Genomic DNA, 12,941 nt, shown 5'->3' with positions numbered 1-12,941 from the left:
ACCAAATCAATACCATTCACAGTAGCCCCCAAGAAGATAAGATACTTAGGAATAAATCTTACCAAGGATGTAAAAGACCTATACAAAGAAAACTACAAAGCTCTACTACAAGAAATTCAAAAGGACATACTTAAGTGGAAAAACATACCCTGCTCATGGATAGGAAGACTTAACATAGTAAAAATGTCTATTCTACCAAAAGCCATCTATACGTTTAACGCACTTCCGATCCAAATTCCAATGTCATATTTTAAGGGGATAGAGAAACAAATCACCAATTTCATATGGAAGGGAAAGAAGCCCCGGATAAGCAAAGCACTACTGAAAAAGAAGAAGAAAGTGGGAGGCCTCACCTTACCTGACTTCAGAACCTATTATACAGCCACAGTAGTCCAAACAGCCTGGTATTGGTACAACAACAGACACATAGACCAATGGAACAGAATTGAGAACCCAGACATAGATCCATCCACGTATGAGCAGCTGATATTTGACAAAGGACCAGTGTCAATTAACTGGGGAAAAGATAGCCTTTTTAACAAATGGTGCTGGCATAACTGGATATCCCTTTGCAAAAAAAATGAAACAGGACCCATACCTCACACCATGCACAAAAACTAACTCCAAGTGGATCAAAGACCTAAACATAAAGACTAAAACAATAAAGATCATGGAAGAAAAAATTGGGACAACCCTAGGAGCCCTAATACAAGGTATAAACAGAATACAAAACATTACCAAAAATGATGAAGAGAAACCCGATAACTGGGAGCTCCTAAAAATCAAACACCTATGCTCATCTAAAGACTTCACCAAAAGAGTAAAAAGACCACCTACAGACTGGGAAAGAATTTTTAGCTATGACATCTCCGACCAGCGCCTGATCTCTAAAATCTACATGATTCTCTCAAAACTCAACCACAAAAAGACAAACAACCCAATCAAGAAGTGGGCAAAGGATATGAACACACATTTCACTAAAGAAGATATTCAGGCAGCCAACAGATACATGAGAAAATGCTCTCGATCATTAGCCATTAGAGAAATGCAAATTAAAACTACGATGAGATTCCATCTCACACCAGCAAGGCTGGCATTAATCCAAAAAACACAAAATAATAAATGTTGGAGAGGCTGCGGAGAGATTGGAACTCTCATACACTGCTGGTGGGAATGTAAAATGGTACAACCACTTTGGAAATCTATCTGGCGTTATCTTAAACAGTTAGAAATAGAACTACCATACAACCCAGAAATCCCACTCCTCGGAATATACCCTAGAGATACAAGAGCCTTCATACAAACAGATATATGCACACCCATGTTTATTGCAGCTCTGTTTACAATAGCAAAAAGCTGGAAGCAACCAAGGTGTCCATCAACGGATGAATGGGTAAATAAATTGTGGTATATTCACACAATGGAATACTACGCATCGATAAAGAACAGTGACGAATCTCTGAAACATTTCATAACATGGAGGAACCTGGAAGGCATTATGCTGAGCGAAATGAGTCAGAGGCAAAAGGACAAATATTGTATAAGACCACTATTATAAGATCTTGAGAAATAGTAAACCTGAGAAGAACACATACTTTTGTGGTTACAAGGGGGGAAGGGAGGGAGGGTGGGAGAGGGTTTTTTATTGATTAATCAGTAGATAAGAACTGCTTTAGGTGAAGGGAAAGACAACACTCAATACATGGAAGGTCAGCTCAATTGGACTGGACCAAAAGCAAAGAAGTTTCCGGGATAAAATGAATGCTTCAAAGGTCAGGGGAGCAAGGGCGGGGGTCTGGGGAACATGGTTTGCGGGGACTTCTAAGTCAATTGGCAAAATAATTCTATTATGAAATCATTCTGCATCCCACTTTGAAATGTGGCGTCTGGGGTCTTAAACGCTAACAAGCGGCCATCTAAGATGCAGCAATTGGTCTCAACCCACCTGGAGCAAAGGAAAATGAAGAACACCAAGGCCACACGACAACTAAGAGCCCAAGAGACAGAAAGGGCCACATGAACCAGAGACCTACAACATCCTGAGACCAGAAGAACTAGTTGGTGCCCGGCCACAATCGATGACTGCCCTGACAGGGAGCACAACAGAGGACCCCTGAGGGAGCAGGAGATCAGTGGGATACAGACCCCAAATTCTCATAAAAAGACCAAACTTAATGGTCTGACTGAGACTGGAGGAACCCCGGCGGCCATGCTCCCCAGACCTTCAGTTGACACAGGACAGGAACCATCCCCGAAGACAACTCATCAGAAATGAAAGGGACTGGTCAGTGGGTGGGAGAGAGATGCTGATGAAGAGTGAGCTAATTATATCAGGTGGACACTTGAGATTGTGTTGGCAACTCTTGTCTGGAGGGGGGATGGGAGGATAGAGAGAGAGGGAAGCCGGCAAAATTGTCAAGAAAGGAGAGACTGAAAGGGCTGACTCAAGAGGGGGAGAGCAAGTGGGAGTAGGGAGTGAGATGTATGTAAACTTATATGTGACAAACTGATTGGATTTGTAAACGTTCACTTGAAGCTTAATAAAAGTTATTAAAAAAGAAAAAAAGTAGGATGCAGAATGTTTTCTTGATAGATTTTATTATGCCAATTGACTTAGATGTCCCCTGAAACCACGGTCCCCAGACCCCTGCCCCTGCTACGCTGGCCTTCGAAGCATTCAGTTTATTCAGGAAACTTCTTTGCTTTTGGTTTAGTCCAATTGTGCTGCCCTCCCCTGTATTGTGTGCTGTCTTTCCCTTCACCTAAAGTAGCTCTTATCTACTGTTTAATTAGTGAAGGCCCCTCTCCCACCCTTCCTCCCTCCCTACTCTCGTAACCATGAAAGAATGTTTTCTTCTCAGTTTAAACTATTTCTCAAGTTCTTGTAATAGTGGCCTTATACAATATTTGTCTTTTTGCAACTGACTAATTTCACTCCGCAGAATGCCTTCCAGGTTCCTCCATGCTATGAAATGTTTCCCAGATTCCTCACTGTTCTTTATCAATGCATAGCATTCCATTGTGTGAATATACCATAATTTATTTATCCATTCATCCATTGATGGGCACCTTGGTCACTTCCATCTTTTTGCTATTGTAAACAGTGCTGCAATAAACATGGGTGTGCATATATCTGTTCCTGTAAAGGCTCTTATTTCTCTAGGATATATTCCAAGGAGTGGGATTGCTGGATCGTAGCACTAGAAAAAAAAAAAAATGGTAGTTCTATTTCTAGCTTTTTAAGGAAGTGCCAAATCGATTTCCAAAGTGGTTGTACCATTTTACATTCCCATCAGCAGTGTAGAAGTGTTCCAATCTCTCCACAGCCTCTCCAAGATTTATTCCTTTGTGTTTTTTGGATTAATGCCAGCCTTGTTGGAGTGAGATGATATCTCATTGTAGTTTTGATCTGCACTTCTCTAATGGCTAATGATCGTGAACATTTCCTCATGTATCTGTTAGCTACCTGAATGTCTTCTTTAGTGCAGTGTCTATTCATATCTTTTGCCCAGTTTTTAATTGAGTTCTTTGTCTTTTTGCAGCTGAGTTTTTGCAGTATCATGTAGATTTTAGAGATCAGGCGCTGATCAGAAATGTCATAGCTAAAAACTTTTTCCCAGTCTGTAGGTAGTCTTTTTACTCTTTTGGTGAAGTCTTTGGATGAGCATAGGTGTTTGATTTTTTAGAGTTCCCAGTTATCTAGTTTTTCTTCTACATTCTTTACAATGTTTTGTATACTGTTTATACATGTATTAGGGCTCCTAACTTTGTCCCTATTTTTTCTTCCACGATCTTTATCATTTTAGATTTTATGTTTAGGTCTTTGATCCATTTTGAGTTAGTTTTTGTGCATGGAGTGAGGTATGGGTCTTGTTTCATTTTTTTGCAGATGGATATCCAGTTATGCCAGCATCATGTGTTAAAAAGACTGTCTTTTCCCCCATTTAACTGTTTTGGGGCCTTTGTCAAATATCAGCTGCTCATATGTGGATGGATTTATGTCTGGATTCTCAATTCTGTTCCATTGGTCCATGTATCTGTTATTGTACCAGTACCAGGCTGTTTTGACTACTGTAGCGGTATAATAGGTTCTAAAATCAGGTAAAGTAAGGCCTCCCACTTTGTTCTTCTTTTTCAGTAATGCCTTATTTATCCGGGGCCTCTTTCCCTTCCATATGAAGTTGGTGATTTGTTTCTCCATCTCATTAAAGAATGTCGTTGGGATTTGGATCGGAATTGCATTAAATGTATAGATCGCTTTTGGTAGAATAGATATTTTTATAATGTTAAGTCTTCCTACCCACGGGCAAGGTATGTTCTTCCACTTATGTAAGTTGCTTTTGGTTTCTTGCAGAAGGGCACTGTAGTTTTCTTTGTATAAGTCTTTTACACCTCTGGGAAGATTTATTCCTAAGTATTTTATCTTCTTGGGGGCTACTGTAAATGGCATTGATTTGGTGATTTCCTCTTCGATGTTCTTTTTGTTGGTGTAGAGGAATCCAACTGATTTTTGTATGTTTATCTTGTATCCCGATACTCTGCTGAACTCTTCTATTAGTTTCAGTAGTTTTCTGGAGGATTCCTTAGGGATTTCTGTGTATAAGATCATGTCATCTGCAAATAGAGATACTTTTATTTCTTCCTTGCCAATCTGGATGCCCTTTATTTCTTTATCTAGCCTAATTGCTTTGGCTAGGACCTCCAGCACAATGTTGAATAAGAGTGGTGATAAAGGGCATCCTTGTCTGGTTCCTAATCTCAATGGGAATGTTTTCAGGCTCTCTCCATTTAGGGTGATGTTGGCTGTTGGCTTTGTATAAATGTCCTTTATTATGATGAGGAATTTTCCTGCTATTCGTATTTTGCTGAGAGTTTTTATCCTGAATGAGTGTTGAACTTTGTCAAATGCCTTTTCTGCATCAATTGATAAAATCATGTGATTCTTGTCTTTTGTTTTATTTATGTGGTGGATTATATTAATTGTTTTTCTAATGTTAACCATCCCTGCATATCTGGTATGAATCCCACTTGGTCATGGTGAATTATTTTTTTGATATGTTGTTGAATTCTATTGGCTAGAATTTTGTTGAGGATTTTTGCATCTACATTCATGAAGAATGTAGGTCTATAATTTTCTTTTCTTGTGATGTCTTTACCTGGTTTTGGTATCAGGGATATGGTGGCTTCATAGAATGAGTTTGGTAGTATTCCATCTTTTTCTATGCTCTGAAATACCTTTAGTAGTAGTGGTGTTAACTCTTCTCTGAAAGTTTGGTAGAGCTCTGCAGTGAAGCTGTCCGACCAGGGCTTTTTTTGGGGTGGGAGTGTTTTGATTACCTTTTCAATCTCTTCTTTTGTTATGGGTCTATTTAGTTGTTCTGCCTCTGTTTGTGTTAGTTTAGGTAGGTAGTGTGTTTCTAGGAATTCATCCATTTTTTCTAGGTTTTCAAATTTGTTTGAGTATAGTTTTTCATGGTAATCTGATATGATTCTTTTAATTTCAGTTGGGTCTGTTGTAATATCACCCATCTCATTTCTTCTTCGGGTTATTTGCTTCCTCTCCTGTTTTTCTTTTGTCAGTTTGGCCAGTGGTTTATCAGTTTTTTCAAAAAGGCAGCTTTTGGTCTTGTTAATTCTTTCAATTGTTTTTCTGTTTTCTATTTCATTTAGTTCAGCTCTAATTTTTATTATGTGTTTTCTTCTGGTGCCTGTGGGTTTCTTTTGTTGTTCTCTTTCTATTTGTTCAAGTTGCAGGGGTGTATTTGTCTTTTTGTGTGTGAGTTATTTCACTCAGCGTAATGTTTTCAAGGTTCATCTATGCCGTAGCATGTTCAGGACTTGATTTCTCCTTACGGCTGAATAATATTTCATTGTATAGATAGGCCACATTTGTTTATCCATTTATCAGTTCATGGACACCTGAGTTGTTTCTAGCTTTTAACTGTTGGGAATAATGCCTATGGTAACCATGCCCATTATCTTTGTTACCTAGTGCTGGTATAACAGAAATACCACAGGTGGATACCTTTAACAAAGAGATATTTATTCTCTCACAGTTTATTGTTGTTAGGTGCTGTTGAGTTGGTTCTGACTTTGTGGCCCTATGTACAACGGAACGAAACACTGCCTGATCCTGTGCCACTCTCACAATTGTTATGCTTGAGCCCATTGTTGTAGCCACTGTGTAAATCCATCTCTTTGAGCGTCTTTTTTTTTTTTTTTTTTTTACCAAGAATGATGTCCTTCTTCAGGGGCTGATTCTTCCTGATAACATGTTCAAAGTATGTTAGATGTAGTCTCGCCATCCTGACTTCTAAGGAACATTCTGGTTGTGCTTTTTCCAAGACAGATTTGTTCATTCTTTTGATAGTCCATCGTATATTCAATATTCTTTGCCAATGTCCTATCTCAAAGGCATCAATTCTTCTTCTGTCTTCCTTATTCATTGTCCAGCTTTCACATGCATATGAGGCAATTGAAAACATCATGGCTTGGGTCAGGTGCACCTCAGTCTTCAAGGTAATATCTTTACTTTTTATCACTTTAAAGAGATCTTTTGCAGCAGATTTGCCCAATGCAATGCATCTTTTGATTTCTTGACTGTTGCTTCCATGCGTGTTGATTGGGGATCCAAGTAATATGAAATCCTTAACAACTTCAATCTTTTCTCTGTTTATCATGATGTTGCTTATTGGTCCACTCGTGAGGATTTTTGCTTTTTTTATGTTGAGGTGTAATCCATACTGAAGGCTGTGATCTTTGATCTTGTATATATGTATGTATGTGTATAGAGAGAGGTTGATCTCAAGGAACGGCTGATTCAGTTTTGGAGGCTCGCAAGTCCCTAATCCGTGGGTCAGACATCAGACTGGAGGCTTATTCTGACTCATGTGGTTGCAGGGTCAGACAAACCCTAAGCTGGCAGGTGAGACAGCAGGCTGCTGGCTAATGGGGCTGTGGGAGTTGGTGAATCCCAAAATCTGCAGGCCAGATGGCAGGCTCAAATCCCAAAAATCGGAGGTCAGATGATGATGAGCAAATGCAGGATCCAGAGAGAACAAGCTTTCCCAGAAATCCATATGTATTGGTTGCAGGCCATAATCCCAATGAAACACCCCTTTCAACTGATTGGCTACTTACATAATATGACAAAATGCAGGATGATTCCATAATATCTGCCATACCACTGAGAATCCTAGCCTAGCCAATTTGACACATAAACTTACCCATCAGAACTGGACAACCAAGGATTCTTCCAGACATGCTGTTTGTGTCAGGCCTTGGACCTGGGAAGTTCCAAAACCTTTCAGCGTCTCTTTAAAATTTGGCTGCAACCTCCCATGCCTGGGGCACCAAGGCCAAGGGTTGGTTTGAAAGGAGTAAACAGGCAGAGATGTCTCTAGAGGGCAACGGGGATGAAGACCACACAGAGTGACAATGTCAGAGGCAGTGACACCACAATAAATGTCTAGGAAATTTTCATGCTATGTTTCAGCAGAAATTTATTATTTTTTATTAAAATATCCCTGTAGCTATGTATAACAACAACAAAAATTTTTTTTTCATAAGCCTAGCTTACATATATGAGTGTAACTACAAGGTTAAAACTCCATGCTAATTTACTTTTTGAACCCTCCAATGCACTCCCGTCACAGCTGTCATTATTACCCAATTACAATGATGCTTCCAATCACGTGATTTCGTCTGCACCTGCCCCAAGCATGTGCTGTGGTTTTTGTTGTTTACAGTGTTTTAATAATCACTGATTTTGTCAAATTTTGTGGTGTTTTAGCTACAATATTGTGGTAATTAGCATGGGGGTGGGGCAGTGACACCATGAGTTACTCCAATTTGTTACATCAACCCTAGTGATGCCACTATAAACAGGGACAAACATTTGAAAAATAATTCGTGTGGTTAATACTTCACGTACCATCTAATTGTGGATACCACTGTAATATTTCTAGCTCTGGACTAGAGGGTGATATGGCAAGAAATAAGAAGGGGCAAAGGAGGAAAGGTCAGGGTTCAGTGACTGGCAGAGGGGCAGTGTGGCAGAGGGGCAGTGAAAGGAAGGAGTGAGGTGACTGCTGTCACTGCAGTCCTGGCATCTTAGGAATTCAGAACAACTGTATGCAGGCCAAGGTCCAATCTGGTTTATATTAACTTGGAAAATATTATTTCTTCCTGAAACTAACAGGAGTAAATGACACAGCTTCTCTCATTTATTTCAGAAAAAGAAATTAACCTAGACTTCAACACCAAAAACCTATTGATGTTGAGTCAATTCCGCCAAGAAGAAGCTCTCTGATCAAAGAACTGTATCCTGAGTAGCTCCTGTTACATCCAAGTTGATCCTGATCCTGTATTGTAACCTGTTACTTCCCTAAGAAACCTCATAATTGTAAGTATGGTGTTTGAGTTTTGTATGGCCGTTACAACAAATAATTGAACCCAGCAGAGAAGCAGAAAACGCTGTGGAGGGAAGGCTGGTGTTAGAATTGGAAGAAAGGTTGGAGAATGGAGGTATTTCTGACGTCTACCTCATAGGTATCAGCCTTAGGCTGATGTTGATCTTGATTTGCTCTCCTCCTCCGGAAGTTAGATGAGGTCTTATGCCATGCTGTTTTTACAGCTTCAGAGGATAGTTTCAATTTAAGGTTTAAATATTCCCTGGGGACAATAATTTCGGGGAATCATTGAGCATTAACGGCTCTAGAAAGTCTGAATTCTATGAGAATTTTAAGTTCTACTCCCTGTTTCCTCTCCTTTTCATCAGGATTCTTCTGTAGCATCTTTGATCAAAACGCTCAGTGATAGTAGCCGGCAACTATCTATCTAGTTCTGATCTTTTGGCCTAGGAGGCTATTGTTCATTGTGGCAATTAGACATGCATTCCAATTGCTCCTCAGACTCCTGATTCTCCTTCTTTGTCTGTTGTTCTAGGCGAAAAGAGGCCAATTTCACCTCAAATGGCCACTAACAAACTTTTAAGATCCCGGGCACTACACAATGACCTAGGAGGTAGAACAGAAGCACTAAAATCAATATGAGGACATTTGAGGGTATTGGGTCAGGGCCCCTTTTAAGATAACCCTTCTGTGGCTAGAAAACGTGAATGTATTTGAAACTGAAAAAGTCTATTTTGACATTCCCTGACAGTGGAAGGCTGGGGCATAAGTCCCAGATTTCCTACTGGCTATGAACAAGGAAGCACATAGCCTTAATCATGGCTGGTGAACATTCTATTTCCTATGACATCAGTCAGTCTTGGACGAAGCTCACACTGTACACAGTATAGCAGAAAAACTACTATATCAAACCAATCTTAAGCCTAACCTATCTCTACTTCTGTACTTTCCAGTTTCAGAAGCCATTAACCCATTGGCATCGAGATGATTCCAACTCATAACAACCCCATTTGTTACAGAGCAGAACTACGCCATAGAATTTCCTTGGCTGTAATCTTTACAGAAGTAGATCACCAGGCCTTTCTTCCATGGCACAACTGGGTGGGTTTGAACCACCAACCATTAGGATAGCAGTCATGCACAAACTTTTTGAGCCATGCAAGGACCTTTAATAAGCCATTAGATGACCTCTATTACTTAAGCCAACTTTAGGTGACTTTTCAAAACTTGCAGTACAAAAGTCCTAACTGTCAAATCCAGTGTGTCAATAAAGTTATTCCAGATTTGGGTAACTCTACCATACATTACTCCCAGAGCCCCGTCTGGCATATTCTTCTGGTGGTGGCAACCATGCCTCAAATATTTGGTGCCCCTTAGACCAAGCATAAGGCCTGGCCCATGGCATGTGCTCAATCACCTATTTGCTCAATGAATAAATGAATCTTTCAGCTCTGTTAAAGGAAACTTAGGTTCCTATCAAGAAAGCCACAGAAATGCAGAAGGAAATGCCTGGGAAAGAAAGAAAGCCTGAGTGTAAACCGAGCGCATTGGGCCTGACTTAAGAGGTGAAGCAGCCCTATGCAGTCTCTCCTGGAGGTAGTTGGGCTCCAAGGACACTCAATCCTCTTGTTGTGGCAGGTGAGAGGACTTGGGTGAAGAGGCATGCTCTGAGTGTACACCCAGAGTCCTGGGACGTTCCTCTGTACCTCAAGACCAGTCCATTTTTGATGTTTGCCTCCTATGCCACCTCAGCAGCTTCAAACTTTGCAGTTAAGGGGAAGGAGCCTTTGCTGAAACTTGTGCTTGAAAACACAGGATTTCTTGATGTATGGTTCCTGGGAGAGGGACCAAGGACCTTTGGGTCTGCATGGTGCCTCAACGTACCAGGAAGCTAGAGAGTTAGTAAAAGAGGAAAAACGGTGGTTGCCAGAACTTCATATAGATTATTTTATTAAATCCTTAAAATAATCCGAGGAGCTAATGCTCTTTACTCTGTTCTCCAGATGAAGAAACCAAGGCTCAAAGAGGTTAAGATCACACAGTTAGAAAGGGATGGAGCCAGGATTCAAATGCGGGTCTTTCTGACTGTCTCCTCCTTCCAGTAGCGGTGGCCTGCTTCTTCTAGGGCAAAAGGAGAAAGACACACCATTGAACAGGGCCTCCCTATTCCTGGGAGACTAGGAGCCATTGATGGGAGAGATGGGGGGTACTCACAAGGTTTCCTCTCTCCTCCACAGGGCTGCCTATCTCCCTCCTGTGGACTTGGAGATTTCAGACACGGAGGTCTACCCATGGCTCCTTATCACATCCGCAAATACCAGGAGAGTGACGCCAAAGAGGTCGTGGAATTGTTCTGCGCAGGGATGACTGAACATGCGTCCGCCACCTTCCGCCACTTGCTGAGGCTGCCCCAAACCCTTGTGCTCTTACTTGGGGGGCCCTTCACCCTATTACTGGTCTCTGGCTCCTGGCTCCTGGCCCTCATGGCCAGCCTTGCCCTTGTCACTGCCTTGAAGTTGCTTGCCAAGTATCCCTGGACCGAATATATAGCCATGACTTTGAACACAGACATGTCTGACATCACCAAAATGTACCTCAGTGAGCAGGGTTCCTACTTCTGGGTGGCCGAATCTGAGGGACAGGTGGTGGGCACGGTGGGATGTCTGCCATCTAAGGATTCAACCATGGAGAGGAAGCAGTTAGAGCTATTACACCTGTCTGTGGCCTCTGAGCACCGTGGTCAGGGGATGGCGAAAGCCCTGGTCAGGTTGGTCCTCCAGTTTGCCCGGGACCAGGGCTACAGTGAGGTCGTTCTCACTACTGGGGCGGTGCAGTACTCTGCAGTTGGTCTTTATCAGAGCCTTGGGTTCCAGAAGGTGCATGAGTTTTTCTTGACCATGAGCTGTAGACTAGTGGATCTTTCTGCAATTCGTTTTATCTACCACCTTCCGTCTCCTCAGGTCTGTCAAGCACCGCAGCAGGGAGGGGCCCTGTAATCTCATTCCTTGTGTATTCATCAGGACAGGATGGACTCTGCTGTAGTAACAAGCAAGCCCTGATATCTCTGTGCTATGACACAATAAAAGCATATTGCTCATTCACATCAGCGTCCAGTGTGGGTGATGGTATATTGGTGTGAGGGGCTCTGCTCCATTCAATCTTTTTGTATTACCTGTTTCATTTATCTGTTATTGTCCTTAAGTGCTGTCAAGTCAGTTTCTACTCATAGTGACCCTATGTAAAACAGAACAAAACACTGTCTCGTTCTGTGGCATTTTCATAGTCGTTTCTGTGTTTGAGTTCATTGTCGCAGCTACTTTGTCAATCCATCTTGTTGAGGGTCTTTCTCTTTTTCATTGATCCTCTATTTTACCAAGCATGATATCTTTCTCCAGGGACTGGTCCCACCTGACAACATATCCAAGTACATGTGATGAAGTCTCAACAATCTCCCTTCTAAGGAGCATTCTTCCAAAACAGATTTATTTGTTCTTCTGGCAATCCATGGTTTATTCGGTATTCTTCGTCAACACCATGATCAAAAGGCATCAGTTCTTCTTACACTTCCTTATCCACTTGTCCAGCTTTCAAATGCCATATGAGGCATTTGAAGGTACCATGGCTTGGGTTGGGCCTACTTTAGTCCTCTGAGTGACATCTCTGCTGTCAGTTTGTTCTACTGTGGTGGATTGTGTGTTGCTGTGATGCTGAAAGCTAAGCCACTGGTATTTCAAATACCATCAGAGTCACCCATGGTGGACAGTTTCCAGCAGAGCTTCCAGACGAAGACAGATTAGGAAGAAGGACCTAGCATAGCAATCTACTTCCAAGAAAACTGGCCAATGAGAACCTTATTTTATTCGTTTATCTAGTACCACCGTAATGCTGTATAAAAAAAACAGGGGAGTAACCGGGAAGGTGAGTTTCTTGGGATGATGAAAATGTTTTCTACCTTGATAGAAATGGTAGCTGCATAACATCGAGAAAGTACTAAATGCCACTCAATTGTCTACTTTAAAATGGTTAATTTTATGTTACATAAATTTCAGCTAATAAAAAAAAAAAAATCAAAAAAGTAGTTCAGATTGTCCTAATACCCATAAGGTGAGTCAAAAAGAATGTGGTGAGCGAAGATATTGAGAAAGCTTTTCAGGGAGTGTGGCTGCTGTGGCCTCAGCCTGCCCTTACCAACCACAGAAGACAAATGGGAGGTGCCATCTTTAACCCCTCACCCACCGGTGGGAGAGACTTTGAGGACACTCCTTGGCCAGCTTGATATCTATGTCTCCTTTTGTTATGTGACAAGAGGACTGGTGTTTGACACTTACCTGAAAGTCAGAGTCTGTGGCTATTGGCCTGGAATTTTGGTCGAGATAGTCATCAGAAGTGCGAATTGACTGGAGGGCAACTAACAACAACGACAGGGACTTGGCTTTGGGGAATAACTGCACTGCCGTTACCTTCTCTCTCCCAGGTCCTTCTCCTTATCAGAGAAGCCTTCCCCCTGTCCTGGGCACGCAGTAACTTTCT

At 41.5% G+C, this 12,941-nt stretch overlaps 1 protein-coding gene across 1 annotated transcript; it reads left to right on the top strand.

Moving 5' to 3' along the window:
* Positions 1–10,494: 10,494 nt before the first annotated feature.
* On the top strand, positions 10,495–11,931 carry LOC100669579 (putative N-acetyltransferase 8B). The gene has a single exon (XM_003413571.3). It carries the CDS (start codon positions 10,703–10,705, stop codon positions 11,405–11,407), a length of 705 nt encoding a protein of 234 aa, XP_003413619.1. The 5' UTR covers positions 10,495–10,702; the 3' UTR covers positions 11,408–11,931.
* The last annotated feature ends 1,010 nt before the right edge of the window (positions 11,932–12,941 follow it).

The sequence above is a fragment of the Loxodonta africana genome, chromosome 15 (genome assembly GCF_030014295.1).
Source record: "Loxodonta africana isolate mLoxAfr1 chromosome 15, mLoxAfr1.hap2, whole genome shotgun sequence".
NCBI lineage: Eukaryota > Metazoa > Chordata > Mammalia > Proboscidea > Elephantidae > Loxodonta > Loxodonta africana.
Note: the sequence above shows the minus strand (reverse complement) of the source record. Positions and strands in the feature narration are given on the sequence as shown.